The sequence below is a fragment of the Plectropomus leopardus genome, chromosome 9, assembly GCF_026936395.1.
Source record: "Plectropomus leopardus strain MGB_pleo_1.0 chromosome 9, ASM2693639v1, whole genome shotgun sequence".
In the NCBI taxonomy this organism is placed as follows: Eukaryota; Metazoa; Chordata; class Actinopteri; order Perciformes; family Serranidae; genus Plectropomus; species Plectropomus leopardus.
In genome coordinates this window covers 9,215,221-9,237,691 of record NC_142184.1, presented here as the reverse complement: position 1 = coordinate 9,237,691, position 22,471 = coordinate 9,215,221, and the positions used below count along the sequence as shown (strand labels likewise).

Sequence of the window (22,471 nt, the reverse complement as noted above, 5' to 3'; positions counted from 1 at the left end):
AGGATGTAGGGACTTTAGGATATTTCTAGGATTCAAGCACGTTTTTAGGATTTTTGGATATTAGTATTTTAGTAGTATTTTAGAATGTTTTTAAGGGTTTTAGGATATTTCCAGGATTTTAGGACATTTTTTAGGATTTAGGAATTTTCTAAAATCTTAGGATGTTTCTTGGATTTTAGGAAACTTCTAGGATTTTAGGACATTTCTAGGGGTTTTTTAGGGGTTTAGCTACAACCTCTGTCAGGGTGCGGGGGATCCTCGACTTGCACTTTTTTGATTAAAAAAAAAAGCTCTATTTTGATGCTCTTTTATGCACTCTGGCTCCTTAAAAGTACAAAACAATTCCTGGTGTGAATCACTTTTTTTAGAATTTCGAATAAGAAAATGGCTGGGGGGGCACCCAGCAGCCTATCTAGGGGGCCAGATTTGGCCCGCAGGCCATAAGGAGACTATCACTAGCGTAAACATTTGCCTGTATTGTGTGATGGTTTAGATAACAGCAGGGATGTGTTCATTCTCAGAAACAATTTGCACGCAGAAGCTTCCTTATCAGGCTCATACAGTTTGTTTGTTTTTTATTTCCTTTCTGGCAACAAAACCAGGCGCTATAAAATAATCTTTGTGTCAATAAATGTCCAGGCCTAGGACTCTGTGTTTCTTTCGGGTTTAATTTAGGGACTGTTCCTTATTTATCAGAGGGAACGCAAAATGGGGAAGGCCCTTTGGATATTTTTAAGCACTGGAGAGGGAGCTACATATTTAAAGACATTTGACTTTAAATGGTTGTATCTTGTATTTACTTTAAATACTCCCAGAACCACTAAACCCCTAATATGTTTTAATGGGGTGTTAAATAAATAAATAAATCTTCAAAATCATACTATTTATCATAGCCAGAGATTGTAGAAAATTGTGAAATTAGGATATTTATGGTGTTGGGAGGGTCATGCATTTTCCCACGGTCACTCAGGGAGGCTCATGGAAAATATTCATAGCTATAGGAGGGTCAAGTCACATCCCAGCCACACCCCTACTCTGATAAATAAAGTACAGTCCTTTAGTGTTTTTTTGACCCCACGAAAAGAGGCATATTTTAGTAGACTACATGAGTGGTGTTGCATAACAATCACAGCATCCAAAGTAGGCTATTCCTGTCCATGCTCAGATCATCTGTTATATATTGGATGACAAAACTGTCATCAGTGAGGTCCATTAAATTTGCACAGACATAAAAACAAACATGATTTATTATAGCTTACACTTGTGAATAATTTAGGATTGCAGCAGGTGCACGTTGTAACCAGTGGTGGGAAGGTTACTTTTGAAATGTAGACATATGAGGTCTGAGTAGGGTTTTTTTTTATAACTGAACACAGACTATTTTACATGTGCTTTTATTAGAAATTTATTGACCAGAGTTGGAAAAAAATATTAGATGCATGGCTTAAAAAAAAACAACAAACATTAGGCTGATTCTTATTTTTTAATGATATAAATAGCTTATATATTTCGATCTGGTGCTATTTATATAACAATGTGGGCTGAAGCGTTGGACAACCAGGCCTAACAACGCTGCTGCTGGGCAATAAAGCTGAAAAATGTCTGAAAATATGCCAGAAGAAGGTATTCCTGCAAAACGAAAGCATGCACAGCAAGAGAATGAATGTTATATTGCATATAAGCTTTTTATCAAAAGGAATATATTTGTGTGTAACCCCTTTGTAAACATTTCAATGAGTGACTGAAATTGAATTCAATTTTTGTTTTGTTATTCAGGAACTGTAATGGATTACAATTACATTTATGTTTAGTTCATTTTAATTTCATTGCATGAAACTGGTTACTCCCCAACACTGTTTGTAACACATACATATAAATATGCCCAAATTATGCAATATTAACCCTTTGAAACCTGGAGTGACATCACTTGGTACATCCTGGGACTGCTTTCAGATGCCTGTCATAGATTATTTTGAACACTGAGCAGATTTGTGTGATTTCTTCTAAAACCACAGACAAAAGGCAATGAACAACTTGGTCAGAAATGTTTCACAAATTGCAAGAAATTAGTAGATTTAGAAAAATATTTTTGAAGAAGCCAGGGGAAAATGTCTTGAGAAAAAAAAACAAAAAAGCTACAGGGAAAAACTATATTTATAATAATTTATATAATAATTACATATTTAAAATGATGTTACAGAAATTACTATATTTTTAAGCACCTTTTCTAGGTTATTTCAGTTTACTTTTTTTTAAAACTTTCGTTGTAATTTTTTAAATGTTTTAATTATTTATTTAAACTAATTTTCAGGTAATTTTCTTTTCTTTTTAATTTTTTTAATTAATCTATTTTTACAGATTTCTTGCTAATTTTGGGTAATGTCTTTGTTCATTGCTAATTGCCCCCTTCTTATGTTTTTGACAGAAATCAAGTCAATTTTTGCTCCCTGTTATATGGATTATGAAGGTATTATGGCCTGTGTGTTATTGTGGCTCCAGTGGTGTCTTCGTAGATTTTTTATTATAGTCCACAGATGGTCTCTCAGTTTAAATGTATCATATCTTAGAAAGACTGGCTGATATATTACATCTCCCATTTCTAATAGTGGGCGTTTAGCCAGCCCGAACCAAAACAGAACAGGGGGGGAGTCGCAGGATTATACCAACTTAAAAGACGCATTTGGGCCATGGAGAACCCTGTAGGTCAGAGCTAAAATTAGAGGCTGCTCCTTCCGCGACAGCAGCCAAACTGCGATGCATAAAGTCATGTAAACCAGGGGGATACACTATCTCAAGGGCTGGCAGTAAAAGCCATGTAGTCCATGAGTGACATTTAACGCCACACGTTGACTGTGGAGGCTCTGTGCGTAACGCAGGGACAGCGCTGGATCTACACTGGGCACTGCTGCGCAAATCATGAGTGTTTGGTAGTGCTTTTTTTGGAGACGCCATATGTACTCTCTGGAGCGCACAGCTTCCGTGAGTGCACGCTTCTACAGAAATGTCTTTTTTATCCATACCGAGCCAAGAGGGCCTCTTTACCACGATCAAAACCGGCAAATCGGTCGCGGAAGCGGAGGGCAGATCCCTCGGTGACAACGAGGAGAATAATGACGATGATGATGAAGACGATGACACCGAGAACGTCCGCCTCATCCCGAGATGCTCCCCGGTGCCCAGAAAGCGAGGCCACTCCATCCACGACGAGACCGCTGAGTACATGCGCATCCATTTGGCGCTGTCCGCCGGAAAGAAAGTGTCATTCGCCGATACAACAGGTGGGGATTTGGTGGATGTGAAGGAATTTGTAGCCTTGAATTCGGATGATGAGGAGGATAGCGCGAGGTGGGAGGAAGAGGAAGCAAAGTATCGACAGCCAGAGCGCGAGCCGACCTATCATGTGCATCCAGAGTTCCACGCGCCCAGCGGCAGTGCCCTGCTGCAGGCTGTGCAAACTAACAAAGTGGAGGTTGAGCAGATGTCTCCAGCAGAGGATGAGCCACTTGCCTTCACTGGGCTAATACGAGTCCTGAACATCTCCTTCAACAAAGCAGTGTACATCAGATCCACCATGGACAACTGGTCCTCTTACTTTGACCACCCGGCAGAGTATGTCCAGGGGTCTCATGATGGGAGCACTGATCAGTTCTCCTTCAAGCTGTCTTTTGCACCACCTTACATCACACACGGCTCTCGCATAGAGTTTGTTGTCCGCTATGAAACCTCTGATGGTGATTACTGGGCCAATAACTCCTCTATGAATTATGTGGTCACTCTGCTCCTGTCCTACGAAGATAATTCAGCTCAGTCAAACAGCAACACGCAGCAAGTAAGAGGTATCCTGAAACCTCCGAAAGCTTACAGGTAAATCTGCCGTCACAAGTGTGCTTTGTTTTGTCAGACAAAGAGCAAAGGATGTTTAAAAGGTCACTGTGCAATATGTTGGCCACTATCTGCTTAAGATTCCCTTGACCTCTGACTCCTACAGACTGATCTGCAGGCTATTTATTATTGTTGGTAAAACCTTAATTTCTAAGTTGCGAGGTGCAGTGATGCCCCCAGAATTATTTCATAGGGGTGCCACAGATCATTTTGGGGTGGCACACCAAAACCATAAGCTGTAACTGAATTTTAAGGATTTGAATCAGTGTTTGTTTACAGTAACTAACCCAGTAGAAAACCCACACATCGTGTACATAAAATCAAACTGCACAGTGTAAACACTGCCTCAATTGGTTAGTTTTTGTCCAGCTAAAAAAAGACCACCTAAAAATATCAATATCAGTTTAAGTGGAGGCTATATTTGGATTTTTTTTTTCACAGCTTTACCTTGCTGTCAGACAGCTCTTTACAAACTGAACTCAGGAAATTATACCGTTTTCTCAGTCACCAAAACTCCACTGACAAAAAAAATCATTTTAGAAACAGACGATGCTTGTCTACCACTGCTTCAATGTGTTAGTGCATAAGGTAAAGCAGTGGAAATATTACAAAATAGCATACACCTAAACTGATATCGACTTCTTAGTTTGGGCAGTTTTTAGGAGGCTAAAATATGTTTTGATGCAACTACCATCCACAGCAGTACATTGTAGGACTTGTGTATGTGTATATATATATATACACATACACACACACACACACACACATATACATATACATATATATATTATCAGAGGAGCCAGAAAAAGCAACAAAGTAGGCTGCATAAAATAAGCACAGCAGAAATATAAGACAGGTTGGACCATCATGTTTAACTATATATCTTCAAATGTCACACAGAAATAGTCAAGTTTGTGGATTTTACATATCTCTGCAAATGAAATCAATTGCCAGTTGTCTACCCCAGTAGAAATTGTTGTCATTAGTGTGATGTCACTGTTATTTGGTCTATGGAGTAATTTTTGTGTTCATCAAATTGGCTACTTTTCCTTTTACCTACAAAGACAAATTTCTTTAGTGTTCATTGTTCAGGAGGTTTTTACCAGTAGCCTAATTATGCGCAGAAGTCTCCTCCTCTCCAAAACAGACCAGGTGATTTAAACCAGTAAAAACACTGAATAAAGCATTTATCTTGAGGTTAGAGTTTGAAATTTGTCATGCCAGTTTTTCAAAATTTAGTCTAACTTTGGAGGGTTATTTAGCTGCCTTCTCAGCACGTTAACATGAAATGTACTGATGGAGTCTTTGGGTTGTCTGGTTTCACAAGATACCACTATTAGCTTCGAAAATGAGCTCGTCAAAGCCTCTTAAAGACAATAATGTCGTCCTCCGAGGGAGCTATTTCATCTGGTGGGCAACAGCCCCCATTGGCCTCCCCTTTGGAGCACCACTGGCAAGGTGTCCAAAGGGAAAATAAAGACATTCAAGGCAAAATTATGTCTGAATGATAATACTTTTAAAACCACATATCTAACAAATAGCCCTGACTTTGGCTTAGCTTCCATATTAGCCATCAAATCATAGAAAGATAAGTCACAAAAGCACTTGACTTTGGAGTTGTGCAACAGCTGCAGAGCTCCAGTTGCCTACTAATTCCCTGCGAGGTTTTGTGGCTGAAACGAGCATTCAGCTTTATTCAGTACTTCTGCCTGGAGACTGCATTTAGCATAGTGAAACAAGCAGGATCTCTGTAAACATTGTTACACAAGCAGTTGCATAAAGAGTGCGCAAGGGTGAGTATCAAAGAAGTTAAGTTTGCCCACTGTTGTCTTCAGCGTCTGCAGCCGGGGATAGAGAGAGTTTCGGAGAGAGCACACTCCCCCTCAGAATGCCAATCATCCAGTGGTGTGTGAGGGTGATCAAAATAGGCAAAGAGCAGGTGTCGTTTTCAGGCCTGACGTTTCCCTGCATTAAATTTACCTCTGACCTTCTCTATCAGAGTCATAGGGGAGCAGGGCAATTTCAATGGAACGGAACAGATTGGCCTCTTTCCCTCGAGTGGTTGGAGACTCGAACCACCTTTCTCTTCCTTCTTTACTCCACTTAAATCAGCTAATCCCTGAGAGGGAGAACTAAACGCCTGGTTTATTGTTGCATCAACATGAAAGTGCGTGGTGAATCTCACAATGCGCAGTGACGGAAACAGAAGACAGCAGGAAAAGTCCTCCGAGCTTATGAGCACCCATAAAAGGAGCAAACAGGGTGTACACTGATGTAGTTGTCATGTCAGCCTGTTTGGAGGTTGGATGGGGCCAGATGGGTTGGTAGGGATGGATGAGTCACTGATTGAAAAGGGGGGAGAATGGGGAGCAGAAACTGCACCGCCGTCCCCAGCATAGCAGCCATTATAGATTCATTAGGTGCTTTGAAGTTCACTGATAATTAGATTTTAACACATTAACGAGGCAGCCAGTGGGAGGAAAGGTTACTATGGGTGAGACAAGAGTGCTACAGTGTTTTACTTACCCGTATGGTAATATGAAATACATGTACAATAGGTTCTGTTTGTTTTAGTTTCTATTTACCTCAGGTAAATATAGATATTACACATAATGGAATATAGGTACATGCTTAGACCAGAGTAGGAACTATGCAGTTTTTCTTTTTCAATAGTATCTGAGTTGATTGCCATGCAATATATATTTTTTTAAATTTTGGATTAAAGGAGGGACATACAGCTTTAGATGTTTGCATGTTGTACTTAATTTATATAAAATATATGTTTTCTTTAAAAATTGCAGAAATTACACATTTTTCAACAATTCTGACGGTACTTGAGTACATGTGCTTTCACTCCCTTTGTGCACAACTTGTGTATATATATATATATATATATATATATATGTGTGTGTGTGTGTTGAAGCCAAATTCTGAGATTTCTGAGTGTGAGTAAGTCGCTTAATCTTTTTTGCATCAACTTGCTGCTGACTCAAGTGAGGCTTGACAACAGTAGCTGATATTTTTTCTGTCAGTATCCTATTTTTCCATGTTTCTGTGTCTAAGTGACTAATGGAGATAACTATTTTTGAAACTGGTCCAGTTTGAAGGGAGAGGCAAAACAAGCTGCAGTACATCAGGCTAATGCCTATGTTCCCAGGATCCCCAGCTCTGTATACATTTTATTTTGACATGGGCTACAGAGCTAGTCTAAGGGACTTTCATTATGACTATGATAGTCATGAAATTGCAGTGGACTCGACCTTAACGGTGCATGCTCTACCTGGTGAACTATCGGGGCACCCCAATAATGCTCTTTTTGTATGGAGAACAATTCCCAAACATATTTCTGCCTTGAATTTAAAATAAAAAGAATTAGTAGTCAATCACCCAATGAACCAACTAAAAGAAAATGAAGAAAAAAGGAGAAACAATTATTACTGAAAGGTTTAGGTCTAGGAAATAAATATTATTTGACCATTGCCATTTTTCAAACAGGGTAAGATTAAAAAAGTGGTCTAGGGTTAGAAATATGCAACCCCAAGAGTGCGCCTCTGCGGTATATGGCGCTTTAAATATGCGCAGTAGGGTTTTTTCCTGCTTGGCTCATAGGCTTCATATTATGATTGTTAAGTCGCTTTTCCTGGCTCGAGAAAAGTTTTACAAATATAAAACCTCCATAGATCATAAATTCATAATAGAAAGGGTCATAATTGACCTTGTTTGAATTTTGAGGTATACTGTTTCACAGACATTTTTTAAAATATATACATATATAAAACAGTTTTCTATAGGGAAAATGCTTTTTTTCTGCTGCAGGGAATTTTTTTGCTGCAATATGGCAAGTGGAAAAAAATGGAAGCAAGGCTGAGAAGTGTCCGTGAACATTATGGAAATGACCCTACAGTAAAACAAAAACTAAATAATTCTTCTTAACCTTTCACTTGATTCAGTCTGCTTGTTACTGTGTGTAACTAGGTCTCACTCAACAAGAAGTCCTTTTTAGAGGACGTAAATTTATGGTGCCAAATGCATTAGAGCCTGTTTGGCTGTTGCTGGCTGCAGCATGACCAGACCAATTTCAAAAATAGCTTTCTCCATTTATTAGTTAGACATAAAAACAATGGAAAATAGCAACCAGATTGAAAAGTAAACAAGTTTCTATATATGCAAACCCATGTTTAGATCTCCCGTACTGGACAAAGACCTACGCGCACACCAGCCCACACAATCACAGCAAACCCTGTTTGTTTCTGCAATACCAGACTCAGGTCGCACAAGGGATCTGAGTTGTGTTTTTTTCGGAGTTTGGACACCACAACCTGACACTTCAAATATAACTTTGTGTAATTCAGTTGATTTTTCCAAAAAATGACACTCTTCTTCTTTTGTAATTACTGTTGCAGATACTGTGCCTGCAACAGCAGAGCTTGAAAACTTTAAAACCTCGTTGACAGGGTGTTCAGAGCTTAGCATTTGATAACTTCACAACACCAGGCACATATAATGCATAGGTCTTTGTCAGATCTCTATCAGATTTTAGATCTACCCTGCTGATATAAAAGTTCAAAAAGCACAAGGAGCACAAGGAACAGCTCGTCAGGTTATTTCCACTCTATTTGTGCAGCTCCTGTCACATGCTTATCACACTTCCCGACCTTAAGTTCATTTGGCATCCTTTGCAGGGCTCTTGGCAACGTTGCACCTCAAGTCTCTCAACAGCGGTGCCGTCTTACAGAAAACATTCCTGCGATATTATTTTGCAAAATATTTTAAACTGAATCAAAGCTATATTTAATTAACTCCAATGAATTAGAAATATTTCAGATCTGATGTAGCAACACGTGAAAACGCCCGTCATGGTGTATAGAACGACATGGATTATATATCATCAAAGACGTTTTGCTGAAATGTACTGTCACCACAATTACATTTGATACATCAACTTCAATATAGAAATATGACTTCTACTGGCTAATATCATGCTTGCACTTCTCAGTGACCCTTTACCCTCTGTCCACAATACCTGGCTCAGTCATTTCCCACCATGCCATCTATTTTAAAAAACACTCTAATGAGATGTGTCATCACTGAGGCGCTTAGCGTTAAAAGACTCTGCTCAGCCGCTGCAGCAGTTCAGAGACAAATTGTAAAAGACAGTACAAAGAGATACAGAGCCATATTCTAATAAAACGGCTAATTCAGCACATTAACACCCCAACTGCATCAGCAAATATTAAGCCTAATTATCCATAACAGGTGTTGGCGATGGTGTATGACCACCTTCCTCTGCCTTTTACAATGCACCTTCTTTATACATCAAATACTATTTTCAATCTCAGCCTAAATTGGGGGTCTTTCATTTCAGCCATGGCCTCTGTGTTTATCAGCTGATTCAGATGCTGCTTTTAGAGCCAAAGATAAGTCTTAATTAAAAACTGCATGGATAATATTGTGGAGGATTTGGCTACAGAGCCGTAGTACACAAACAGACATTTTGTTGTCTCATTGTAGATTCAAATCTTTTTATTTTTAAAAGGTCTCACCTACTGTGTCTGCCCACATTTCAACCAATATAATGCTGCATGAAGATGACTATATACACTGTGTATTTTGAAAGCATAATTATTTCCAGCCTCATGTCTTGTGTTGAAACAATGTTGTTTTCTAGGCACTAGATCTGCGTGTTAAGTGTAAAATCAACTAGACTTTTAAAGAGTGAACTGTTGCATTTTTGGGTTGTTTCTTTATATCGTTTGATAACCCAAATGTCTCTTTTCTTTCAGTATGCACAATGATTTCGATTCAGAGGATGAGCAGGAAAAGGACGAAGGTACAGTATGAATGCTGTCTTCCAAAATCATTTCTGACTTATTGATTCGCTGTCTAAGAAAAAGGTTTAACTGACTGAAAATAAATATAATGCATGGTTATATGATTGCATTGCCAGCTCAGTCCCCAGAAAAAAATGTTGCCATTGTACATTTCTGCAAACCACAAATATGTTACATATGGACATTTTATATGTATCATAACAACGTTTCTGAAGTGACAATACATGAGCTGACTTTGTCATCAGGGGGTTTTCCAGGAGCTTTTTAGCCACAACGCTGTTTTTACAGGAGTTTTTTTTAGGCAAAAACATGGGTGTTTTGTAGCGGTCAGTCACTGTTTTTACAGCAGCTTTTTTAGGGACCCGTCACAGTTTTTCTAACAGGTTTTTTTTTTTTTTTTTTAACCGAGACATTGCTGCTTTTTCTGCTGGGATACTGGCATGAAAAGCTAATGTATTTTACGAGGACATCATTGTTTTTCCAGTGGGGATTGTGCCTGCAAAACCAGGTGTTTCAAGCCCAAACATGATCTTTTCCGAACCATAACCAACCAACTAAACCTAACCACACATTAACCAAAGTGTTGGTGAAACATTAAGTACCAATGTATGTAGGACATAATAACTTGCAAATGTAACTCATTAGTGGTTTACTGTTTAAAAATGTTTAATGCCAACATTTTTTTCCTTGCAAATGGGTTGGGTATTGATGTAGAAGTGATCAGTTTACCTAAACTGGTAATCTGCAAGCATTACACTTAAAGTTGGGGATTAAAAAAAGTTTGAAATTGATGCATTGTATTCCAAGATGGCCTGACTTTAAGACTGACATGAGTAGGATTTCAAAAATGCTAAATTCTACATTTCATAGTGCCACTCTATGGTGTTTTTCATCAGACTCTCCCTTCCTCCTGCTGTAAATGGCCAGTATGTCATGCAGCACAGATGACATGATGTAAATGTTTTCATCTGTAGATTGCCCCTTATACTGCAGATGAAAAATGCTGCTGATAATAACAATTGTGTTCTGTTAAAAAGATAATTGCTTTTTCTCCATTTAGACTAATCAGGCTTTTACAGCGTAATTATGTATTTTACATCAGCAGAAGAAGCAGCGACCTCCAGATCAGGACTTATCAAACCCATAGCTGTCTGCCCAGTCATCGTACAGCCGGAGATTGACATAGAGGTAAGAAGAATGGTAGAGAATAAAGTAGATTTTAACAAAATAAACTGTTAACCAACAGGATGATTATATTGTTGATGAAGTGTTTATGACCTGCAAAAGTCAAAATAGTCCATCACATTGACTCACTTGCAAACAGAGGACGCACATTTAGTAAATTACCTGTTGAATTATATTCAAATGATCTTGATTTGCATGCAGTTGTTGACACATTCCCATTTAACAGGTAAGCAGGGCTAAGTGCTTTATGCGAGTCTAATAAAACATAACAAACACTTCTGTTCAACTTTCGAAGCTCATCATCACAGGCTTGGTTGTTTATATTGTTCACAGCTCATTGAAGCTTCAGCAACAACTTAGGTAATGTCCTGCTTCTCACTGCTGTAGCACGAATACTGTATGACTGTATCCTCCATGTCGGCTTCTTATTGTAGTTATATCGTGATGCATGCTGTTCATGTTTCTGCACCTTCAGATTTTGTCTACGTTCAGTTTTAATTCATGTCGTTTTCAGTTTTAAGTAAATCAGAACACTAATATTCATTCACACCCTCTGTAATCATGTGTATATGTTTGATTATTTGGATTATGACTGAATCCGACTATTAATGTGTTTTTGTCAAGGAGTTTGTATTGAATTATCTGTATTGAAATGTTACTGACTTCACATTAGCCCTTTTAACACAGAGATTGCGCCATAGTGTCAGCAAGAGGTCTCTTTTTTATGCCACCTTTGCATTTTTACACAGAACTAAACAATGGCAGCATCATGTGATTTTAGATAGTGTGCCGGCATTGCGGAAGCAAAAGAGGTGCCACGGGTGTGATGTTTAACACAACAGTATCTGCCTCTAGTGTTACATATAACATACACATAAACAATGCTTTCTAAACATTAACAATAGTACAACATGGCAGAAACAATCATTTACTGTCCCTGTTAAATGTTGGTTGATGTCTTTCTCTGCTCGCAGGGTAAGGACCTGCTTGGACATCATTGTTTTTCCAATTTGCCAACAATTTTGGCCGCTGTTCTTTTTCTTTTAGTTAGCCACTAACTGCTATCAGCTGCATTTTAAATCTCCCACCAGTGGGTCACAGTCACAACATGCCATTAAAACATCACACCTGTCAAGCCCATTATACCATCCTGCCGGCTTCCCCTTTTGAATAAACCTTGATTCGATGCTGTTACTACTTTACATGACAACTCTGTTCTGCCATTCTGTGGTCGTACCTTATATACAGAACTGTGAGGTGGCATAACAGCATGATATTCCCGCTTTCAGCAAGCAGTGTAAAAGGGGCTTGTGTTGCACAACCACCGTGCTATTTTAAAGGAAAAAGTTATAGGAATATAAAACTGAAAATGGAATAGACATTTTGGGGAACACTGTTATTTGCTTAATTTATGAGATGAGAAGTTTGATACCACTCTTATATCTGTCCATTAAATATAAAGCAGGAAACAGGAGATCGTTAACTTTGAATTAAGACGAAAAGCAGGAGGAACAGCTTAGCTTGCTGCTACCAAAGAGAGTAAAATGCACCAACACTCACTATTTAACACACACACACACACACACACACACACACACACATATATATATATAAATATATACACACACACATTTTTGATTTTTGTCTTTAGTACTTTCCTGAGGTCATTTTATCTCTTTTCTTTCTTTCTTATTTTTTTGGAGGGTTGATTTCAGGTAAATTTATTGTAACTTTTCATTAATTTCTTGCTATTTTGGCTATTTCTTGGTAAGGTGTGCATCACCATCCCATTGGCTTGAAATCAAGTCAGTTTGCTAAGGTATCAAAGGGTTAATCTGTTAAGAAAAAAATGTTTTTATACTTCTATGGGGGGGGGTATTGCTCGGCTGATTTCTTGGTGCCTTGGTGTCAGTGTTTACGTTAAGCCAGGCTAACTGTCTCTTTGCTGCAGCCTCATATTTATTGAGCAGACATGAGAGTGGTATGAATCTTCTTATCTAACTCTTGGCAATGAAGCAAAAAAGCATGTTTCCCCAGATGTCAAACTATTCCTTTAAATCTAGAGTTGCCACATGTGCATAAATTAGTTTCACAGCATTCCTCAATATGGTGGATGAGAGAACTGTTGAGCTGCTTAAAACCGGGATTACCTGGGGGCTAACATTAGCATTTTGGCAAAACAAAAGTTGATTTTGGAACACTTCCATACATAAAACATACCAGACTGGAGGAAATTTGTTTTTCTGAAGAAAAGGAAGTTACAGACGGTCTGCATAGCACTGATTTAACTCAGTCAGCCCTGAGTCAGTCCAAAAAGTATGTTAAGTATTGTATGTAAGTATTCCACCTCCTAACATGTTATCTGGTACTGATGCTTCACGGATTAGGCATGTGTGCATCCAGTTTACGTTACTGTTGTTTTACATCAGTATTCCCACGTGTTGTCTCCCTTTGGTAGAGCATTAAACTGAAAGATGAACCAGTCAACTACTGCATGAACATTAGCTTCTTCCAAATGGCAAACGTTTTCTTTACTCCGAATATAATCCAGTATTTTTTTAAAGGAATACTTCAACCATCTCTATGCCATTTCTATATCAGTTACTCACCCTGTGTTATGTTAAATTTGCGAAGACAATTTTTTTCTTCCATACCTCCAAGGTGAACGAAGAACTTAACTTAATCTCTCTGCTCTCTTAAGAGCCAAACTTTTTTGACAAAAGCAGTAATTTTACCTCGCTGAACATGGAAGCTGCTGCTCTACCGCTGCCTCAATTGTTAGTTTGTGTTATTTTGTAACTTTGGCAAATCTGAACTAACCCTTTAAGACACCAAAGTCACATAATAACACAAACATAAAACACGTGGCAGAACAGCAGTTCCCGTGTTCAGTGAGGTAAATTACTGTTTTTGACAAAGGTGTCTGGTTTTGAAGGGAACATAGATAAATTTCACTTTCAGTTCGGATAGAGCTGTCTCTTTGGAAAGTACTGAGAGTACGACTGGATAAATAATTGATCATACTGCACGAGTTGTTTGAAAGTGGATGTTTTGATATAGATTACTTTCATTTACCTTAATTCACCAAGAATTTTGTCTTTTTTTGGATTCTTTGTTCCCAGGAGGCATGCTAGAAAAGCCAAGTTTTCATCACAGAGTGTGTAAATGTTCATTTGAGGGGTGAAGCATTCCTTTAAGAATCTATTTCAGGGGGTAAACATCCAAACGTAATAATTCCTGACAAATGAATTCTCCAAATTTTGTGCAATAATTCTCAAGTAAAATTGTTCTCAGTATCGTTGCCAGGATCCGCTGTTTTAATGGGGCACCCGCTGAGCATTCAGTCATTTGCAAACATTTGGATTTCCTGTCACTTTTCACTCATTTTGTGGTGCAATTAAATGATTTCTTAATATATTTCCTTCAGAGAATTACACAAAGTGCTCTTGAGACAAACTTTAGAGGTGTAACTTGAATTTATGAAGCACAGAATTCAAATGATTCTATAAAACATATATATATGTATCTTTTACTCAGTTTTTAAAAATGCTGTAACCCTAACCCTGTATTGAATAACATGATATTAAGTCTTAACATATCAATTTCTTCTGTTATTTGTGTTTAAATGTGCCTTGTTCCTGCACTTGTTTTTCTCAGTGTTGCTGTTGTTGTCTGTCTTTTGTGATTTCAACTTGATTTGATCTTGGATGTTTGTCACAGCAGCATCGCAGCAGATAAATGTCTTTATTGTTTGCTATTTTCCTTTTTAATCAAATCAAGTGAAAATGAAAACAAGATCTTTTAGGGATGTCACTAGTTGTAGTTCCTGATGTTCAAAGGAAAAAACAAACACCTCCCAGTTAAATATGTGAAAATATGTACAATGGGTAATGTTTAGGATAACATAATGAGGATTTTTTTTGGAGCTCATTTACTTCTCTTCTGCTGTACGGACTTCGGTTAAAAGGAAACAATCTTTGGATTATCTTTTCACGCCGTTTGTACTCATGGCAAGGGACCATAAAGGTCCAGTGTGCAGGATTTTGGGGGATTTAGTGGCATCTAGCAGTGAGCATTGCAGATTGTAATCAGTTGAAACTTCTCCTGGTTAGGATTCATTTATTGTTCATCAGTCAGGAGCCAAATTATCTACAGAGGTCTCCTCTCGCCTCTTCTAACCATTTGATTTTGTTGCCTAAACTCGAGGAAATAAACGTGAAAATTAAGCGTTCTTCCTATGTTGTATTTATTTTGAAAAAAACTGCACGTAACAAGCAGAAACTGTAAAAGCAAGTTTATTTTAAAAAGACACAATGCATATAAAAAGCATAAATTGACACACTGTCCTGGAATGTCCAAAAAAGATGCAGGATGGTATTTTGCATGTCAAATTTAGACATGTTGGTCCACTGACAATGAGGCAGTATATGACAAGTTGGGGTGCTGCCTCTCCAAAACAAATGGACCTAGTGATTTAAACTGGTAAAAACACTAAATAAAGTAGTCTGACAATAAAAAAAAATCAGTATGTTTCAAATGCCTCCGTCACAGTCGGGCTGCAAAGTTTAGTGGCCAATGCAAACATTTTTAATAGTCCTATATGGAACCGGTGTTTTGTTTCTTTTTTGGGCTACTGGAGAATCATGGCAGTGAAACATGACAGCTCACTCTGCAGAAACAAAAACACAATTCTTATTTTCAGGTAAGAATTGTTTTTTACACAAGGAAAAAAAATTAATTTCATTTCTGCCAATATATCCCCCTAAATCCTAAACACTTGACCTTTAAAGCATTCAAATGAACATCTTTGCCTGTCATTTTAAAAAGTAAGATGCCAGTCAAGCCCATCATGCTGCACCTTTTTTTTTTTTTTTGCATTGCCTCACAATTACATTGTCAGCATGGGATCCATTTCACAGAAAAGCATTAGTATGCAGCAAAATGCTTTTCCTCTCTCTCTGTGTGCAATGTTAATGTGGAATACAAATCCTTCCCCTTTGTCTTTATTCTCTCCTCGCTGTCACTGTTGTCTCGCTGTTTTACTTTAACAGATTGCGGTTCACCCATCTGGTCCCTGTGTCCCACCAAACCAAGAGCTTCCATCTGTTGATGGCGCACTGTCCGCTCACACTGTATCCCCAGGTGAACAATTCCCATGTATGTCTTCCGAAACCACGCTTCAAACTAATTCGTCCTTTGTACTGTGTGCCAGCGAATCGGCCGAGCCAAATAAGTCACAGCCTTTACCCAGACTCCACTGTGAATTAGACAACCAGACGTCAGAACAGCCAGTAGACAGTAGTCCCCATGAACTGCTGCCTGCCTCAACTCCCTCTCAACAGCAAGAGTCAAGGCAGAGATCACAAAGCTTCCAGGCTGACGGAGAGGAAATCCGTCCCTCAGAGGCCTCATGCATGCATCTTCCTACCCGAGAGATGAATCTGTGGCCAACAACAGGAGAGGAGGGATCGGCCGAGAGCCCAGCCGGCAGTCCTCGTCTTGAACTGCCCGCTGAGTGCATCTCTGCTCCCACTGTGACTCGGTGCTTTGAGCAAGAGGTTGCAGTGGGATTGAGTGAACTCGTTGCAGGATTATCAGAAGGTTCCACCAGGTCTGCAGCAAATCAGAAAGGCAGTGCGACTGCGCTTTTGCAGCCTGAGAGTGAGAGATCATCTCTGGGAGCAGAAGGTGAATCTCCACCTGAACTCACAGAGCACCAAAACTCAGCTCTTCAGCCTGCCTCAGCCCGAAAAGAGAACGAAGATGCTCCCCAGATTTCCCCTGACACATTATTAGAGAATCTACCCAACATGTCGTCCGAGCTGCAGACGGAGCATGACGCAAACAGGAATCTGATGCCATCCGTCATCTTTCTGAGCGGAGTCGTCTCCCTCTCGATAGTGTTGCACGAACCTACTGCCCTATTCTACATCGGACTGCTTTTGGTCTTGCACCGTTTGTGATTATGCTACAAAAGCTTATTCTGCTCTCAAGTGAAGTGCCTTTTCATGATTCCAAAATAAGCCAACAAGTTAAAAAAATGAACAACACATGAATCTCCTGTTGAAGTTGTGTATCACCGTGTGAGTTTTTAAATGAAAGGGTACAATTTACAAGTGTTTCCATGCAAAGTCTAATGCAAGGAGAAAGTAATTACACAAATATGGGCGATAGCTTCATGCAGTTTGTCAAACAAGTGTTAAGTATTAGAATAGTTATCAATTTTTGCCCCATTTCTACAAAAACATTGTGATCGCGCTAAAGCACAGTGTATTGTTAGAGATTTTATAAGTGGTCTGTAATTACTTTTTTCTTGTCATGTGGAGATTGTGTTTGTGGTGTTATATTCTGATTTATACGATCAGTCCTATAATGCACCTCATTTTTAACTGTTGTAAACCCAACGGCCAGAAAAAAAAGTTGGTATTGTATGTTTCAGCAAATCACGGATACATTACATTTGCAAGTCATTAAGCAGAGGATATGAAGATACATTAGTTCTTCAACAATGCTGTGGTTAATGTGTAGTTAGGTTCAGGCACAAAAAAATGCTTGCTTATTTATGAAAAAGATAATGTTTTGGGTTGAAGTATCCATTTTGAGGGACACAATTCCTGCTGAAAAAACAACAATGGCTTGGTAAAAAAAAAAAACTATATCCCCGCAGGAAAAGAAACAATGTCTCAGTAAAAGACAGAAGGAAAAAAAGTGCTTTTCATGCCTTAAAAGCTGCTGGAAACACAGCTACGGGTCACTACAAAACACCAATGTTTGCTACCTAAACACTGCTGGAAACATAGCAATGACTCACCAAAATAACAACTTGTTATTTTGGTTTTGCTGTTTGTTGATCTCGGAAAGCGGTCTGAAGCTTGGTAGGCGTGACACCATCCACCACCCTCACCATTTCTTGCCGACAAAATCAGCTCATATACTAGAAATATGAGCTTTAGAAATGTATAAAACGCGCAAATTGTATCCATGGTTTGCAGAAATGTACGGCACTTTAATCTGGAAATGGGTCTGTTGTTGTTGTGAGCGTGACTAAGATTGTTGTCAAACCCCACTGCCATGAATTTATCTTTTGTGAATTCAATGTGTTATTATGTCTCCCATGAAGGTGAGAAAACATTACTGTGGTGGGACACTAGAGAGACTTGTTATATAAATGAAATTTTGTTTACAAAATGCAAAAGCAAGACTTAATTTTGTGAAGTAATTTTGCCTTAATACCAAAAAAACAACCCAGAGTAAACATCAGTTTGAAATGGATGCTGCTTAACGGACAAAAGTTGTTGTTTTTTTTTTTTAAAAAAAAAAGTCCAGTGTAACATCACTAGTGGCATACCCAGAAATTTTACATAGGGGTTGTCAGATGGGGCCACTAATAATCTTGCCATAAGCCATAGCTGAATTTCAGGAATTTGATTATGTTGTTGAAGTACATAGGCTTGACAAAAATTACGCCATCATGGACAGTTACCGTGTTGCATAGTGATATGCTTTGATTTATTACTTTAAATCATGAAAGTTGTTCCTTCGCCAAAATTTAGGCCGAATTTGGAGTGGTATTTAGCCCCCTTACCAAACTACAAGCTATGCTGACATAGTTGGTACCAGAGGATGCCCTTAGGTCAACCCAGCCTCACTCCCAACTTGTCAAGTACTTTTGCTCGGTTAGTACCCCTCAGCATCAAATACTAGCGCATGGAGGCACCCTTTAGTGGCGGTATGTGATGCATCTGGAATTTTTTGACGCTCCAACCAACAGCTGTAGTGGAAAGAGTTAGGAAGTGCGCATAGGATAGGTGGGTCAATCAAACTCTGGACTTTCACCCAAGAGCCAACTGTTCATGTCCCTGTGAAAGTCAGATGAGTTATTTTAATAACAACGTGCAGTGTGTTAGTATGTGCAAGCTAGTGAAATATGTGATGTGACAGTACATTAATAAGAAATATACATATTTTAAGCCAAAGTATTATGTTTTTCTAAACCTAAGTACATACTTGTGTTGCCTAAATCTAAATAGGTAAACATTATATATATTTTTTTACCCATGTTGTAAGTTAATTTTAAAATCAGACTGTATGCATTAAACAAGAGGAAAATTTCCTGTGAAAACAGAAGATTTTGCAAAGATACTATACATTATTGAGCATAAACCGACGCTTGACCAAGCATCAGTATTTGACATGTTGATTTAAGAATGTGTTGCTTAGGTTGTCTAGTTTTACAAGATACCACCACCTTTGCACTAGCTTAAAAAATGAGTGCACCACAGTCTCTTAAAAACAGAAATGTCAGCCCCCAATTATTTTGCCCCCCAATACAGTTGCTGACTCCCCCACTGGCCTGCTTGGTATTAGAGGCACGACTGGACATGTGAAAGTGATATTTATCATTAGATGTGAAAGCGATATTTTTCATTAGAGATCACCAGCCTCTTCACTATTGCACATTTCGTTTGATACGTCTTCCTGTTGAATCTTAGTAGGAAAACCATATTGTTGTTGTTGCACAACACAAAATTTTATAGCATTACTGTGGCAATTTCACAGATAGACCGAGGCACTGAATGACATGTTTGAAGTGATGAAAGTTTTTGCAGTGTATTGCCATTAAACGTGGTCATATATCCTGTACCGCTCCGCGCCTCTGTTTATTTCTTTGTCTTTTCATCCGCTCTGCAAAATTAATGTGTGCATGACAGTTTCATGCACAGTAATGACACTGCAGTGCAGAGAGACTGACACGCCACAAAAATAACATCAGAGCCTTTAGCGCCTCTGTCTCGCGCACTCAGCCTTGCTTGAAGTGGAAATACAGACGGCAACATGAGCTGCAGATAGAAGCCAAAGGTCATGCATTGCACTGAAGTCATAGTGTCTTGCGATAGAGCACGTTGGCTATTGTACTGTAAGCTGAGATCAGTGTTTTAAAGCCATCAGTTCTCAGGAAACCTCCTCAGATGCCCCAAGAAGAGATGTCACACACTATTTCTGATTATAGTCCTGATATCCTAAGGACATCATCTTTAATTTTTGATCATGGGAGCCTTTAAGAGTTATATAAACTACTTCGGTGTTTTCCTGCTGAGTCAGTGTAGTGGTTTACTTTATGAACTTCAAACCCACAAACGTCCTTGGATGTCAGGTATCTCTGGATTATGTGGATTATGAATTTGGCTTTAAAACAAAATTATTAATCAGAGCACACATTCCACAGACTTGTGCAGGGGGAAGGGTGGGAGTGATTAATTTGTGTGATGGTTACATAGCTCGAGTGTGGAATGTATTAAAAATTTAAGCAGACTTAAAACTGACCCAAGGAGGATAATCAGTGTGAATTTTACAACAGACATTCACTTTGAAATAATTAATATCCTCTTAAGCAACACACCACCGAAAGCCGTGTTAAGCAGCGATTTCAAAAGAGGTTCCGTTAGTGTTGCGACATTTTTACCAAACAGCAGTTTAAGAGGTGAAGTTGGTTTTAATGGAGTCATTTCATCACAAGACACTGTTGAAACATTGAGGAGTATTAGCTTTCACTTAAAGGAACAGTTGACCAAAAAAACAATACATATTTATATTTTGGTTTAAGTGTTTGAGATATTGCCCATATGGATGTCTGCCTTCTCTCCAATATAATGGAACTAGATGGCACATGGTTTGTGGTGTTCAAAGAGAGTAAGAAACCTATTTGAAAAACTCAAAGGAAATGTCTCATCAAATGTCTCATGTCTCAAATCATGACCTGGTTACTCAAGATAATCCACAGACCTTGTTGTGAGCAGTTTTATGTAGGGACTATTTTCTTTCTGCCAAACTAGACCCACCAACCGTATTACTGCGCAGAAGGAAGCGTGCATCTACTGCTAGATCACCAAGCACCACCATTAATGTTTATATCTCTTGCTTTCACAAGCACAAACCTCTCATCCATGAATAGATGCACACCTGCTTCTGCACAGTGGTATGATTGGTGGGTGTAGTTCAGAAAAAAGAAAACAGTTCCTATATGAGACTGCTCACAACAAGGTCTGTGGATTATCTTTAGTAACCAGGTCATGATTGCTGAAAATAGACATTGCTTTTGAGTTTTTCAAAAGGATTTTTTCTGCACTTTTAACAGCACAAGCTGAGTGCCATCTAGTACCATTAAATTAAGTAACATTAAGATGGGCAGATGGAAGAACCAGACACTTTAACTACAATTAAGCAATTACCCTCTTATAACTATCACAGAAATAGAAGGCATAAAAATAACAACAAGGCAAAACAGCAGTCAGCATAGACAAAACTCTTATATGGTTATTAAAGGAGTGTTTCATAGGTTTCACCTTAAAACAGCCACAAAGTGGGTTAAATCAGTGCTCACTTAGGGCAGGAACAGACATTCACCTCTTTATCAGCACTCACCACAACCACAGGAGTGTGCTGGCAGTCAAGAGAAATTCTGGCCTACAACATCAAAACAATCAGTCAAACCTCTAAGCCACAAACAGGGCCCTGATGCATACAAATAAAAGAAATCAAAAAAGGAGCTTGAATAAATACTTTCAACAGGAACGAGAGGCAGTGTCTTTGCAGCCTGGGGATTTGCTTGGTATATATAGAGAGAGGAACATAATTGAGCCACACCTTGTGCTCACTGGAACCCGATCAAGCTCACTTAAGGTGGACTGATCTTTAAAGTGGACCAGACACTTCATATATAATGAATATACCCTATGCATACATATGAAAAACAAGTGCCAGCAGCCTTCAGCACAAAGGTGCATTGAGTTAAACATCAGCATGCTATTGGGTATAATGTTTACCATAATAATAGTACTTATCCCTATACTGCCGGGGAGGTGGTGCAAGGTAGAAATGAACAACAAGCAAGTCACACTGTTAGAATTTACCAGAAATGAATTCTACAGTACATACAGAAAGGTGTGTCTATGTTACAAATTACAAACATGAAAAAATAAAGCTGAAATAGAAAATAGAAATGTACTCACTGAGATAAGATAAGCCATTGTTGATTACAAGACGGGAAATTCAGGTGTTGCAGCAGCACAAAGACAGAATTAAGTACAGATAAATAAAGAAATGAACAAGAGAAACATTATAAATAAAATAAGAGGTATATAGTATAAGAATAGAAATAAAATATGAATTATACAAGAGCAATTAAAGACAAAGGTAGGGGGTAAAGTTTCATGGTGTGGTTAATAGCAGTGAGTCAGCAAGTCTAGTATTATGTAAAATAGCACACACCAGAACAATATATTATGTGATTAAGTAATGATACCCGTGTTGTCTGTATTAATATAGCAACATAATAGCAGGGATACTCAACTTGCTTTGCCCAGTGGGGCACTTCTGCAAAATGACAGGAGGCCAGGGGCCAGTAAATAAGCTAACATTAATATTAATCACTATATATAATAAATGAATTGCCTGTTTTCAACTATCCGACATCTAATGTTTTCACTCATTCATTTTTGCCAAGAAATAAATCCAGTCACGGCAGCCTCACACGGATCAGGTGTATACAGGAGTGCTTCTAGAATTTAGGGATG

General features: G+C 38.5%; 1 protein-coding gene across 4 annotated transcripts; it reads left to right on the top strand.

The window, feature by feature from the left end:
• The first annotated feature begins 2,670 nt into the window (after nucleotides 1–2,670).
• Nucleotides 2,671–19,541, top strand: LOC121947428 (protein phosphatase 1 regulatory subunit 3A). Of its 4 annotated transcripts, none has more exons than XM_088081899.1 (5): nucleotides 2,671–3,864; nucleotides 9,666–9,712; nucleotides 10,816–10,901; nucleotides 11,232–11,258; nucleotides 15,950–16,173. In XM_088081899.1, exons 1-4 carry the CDS (start codon nucleotides 3,002–3,004, stop codon nucleotides 11,256–11,258), a joined length of 1,023 nt encoding a protein of 340 aa, XP_087938025.1. In that variant the 5' UTR covers nucleotides 2,671–3,001; the 3' UTR covers nucleotides 15,950–16,173. The 4 variants fall into 4 exon arrangements, with proteins under 4 accessions (XP_087938025.1, XP_042348421.2, XP_042348423.2 ...); XM_088081900.1 differs by having other exon boundaries at nucleotides 2,675–3,864; nucleotides 10,819–10,901; XM_042492487.2 differs by lacking the exon at nucleotides 11,232–11,258 and having other exon boundaries at nucleotides 2,672–3,864; nucleotides 15,950–19,541.
• The last annotated feature ends 2,930 nt before the right edge of the window (nucleotides 19,542–22,471 follow it).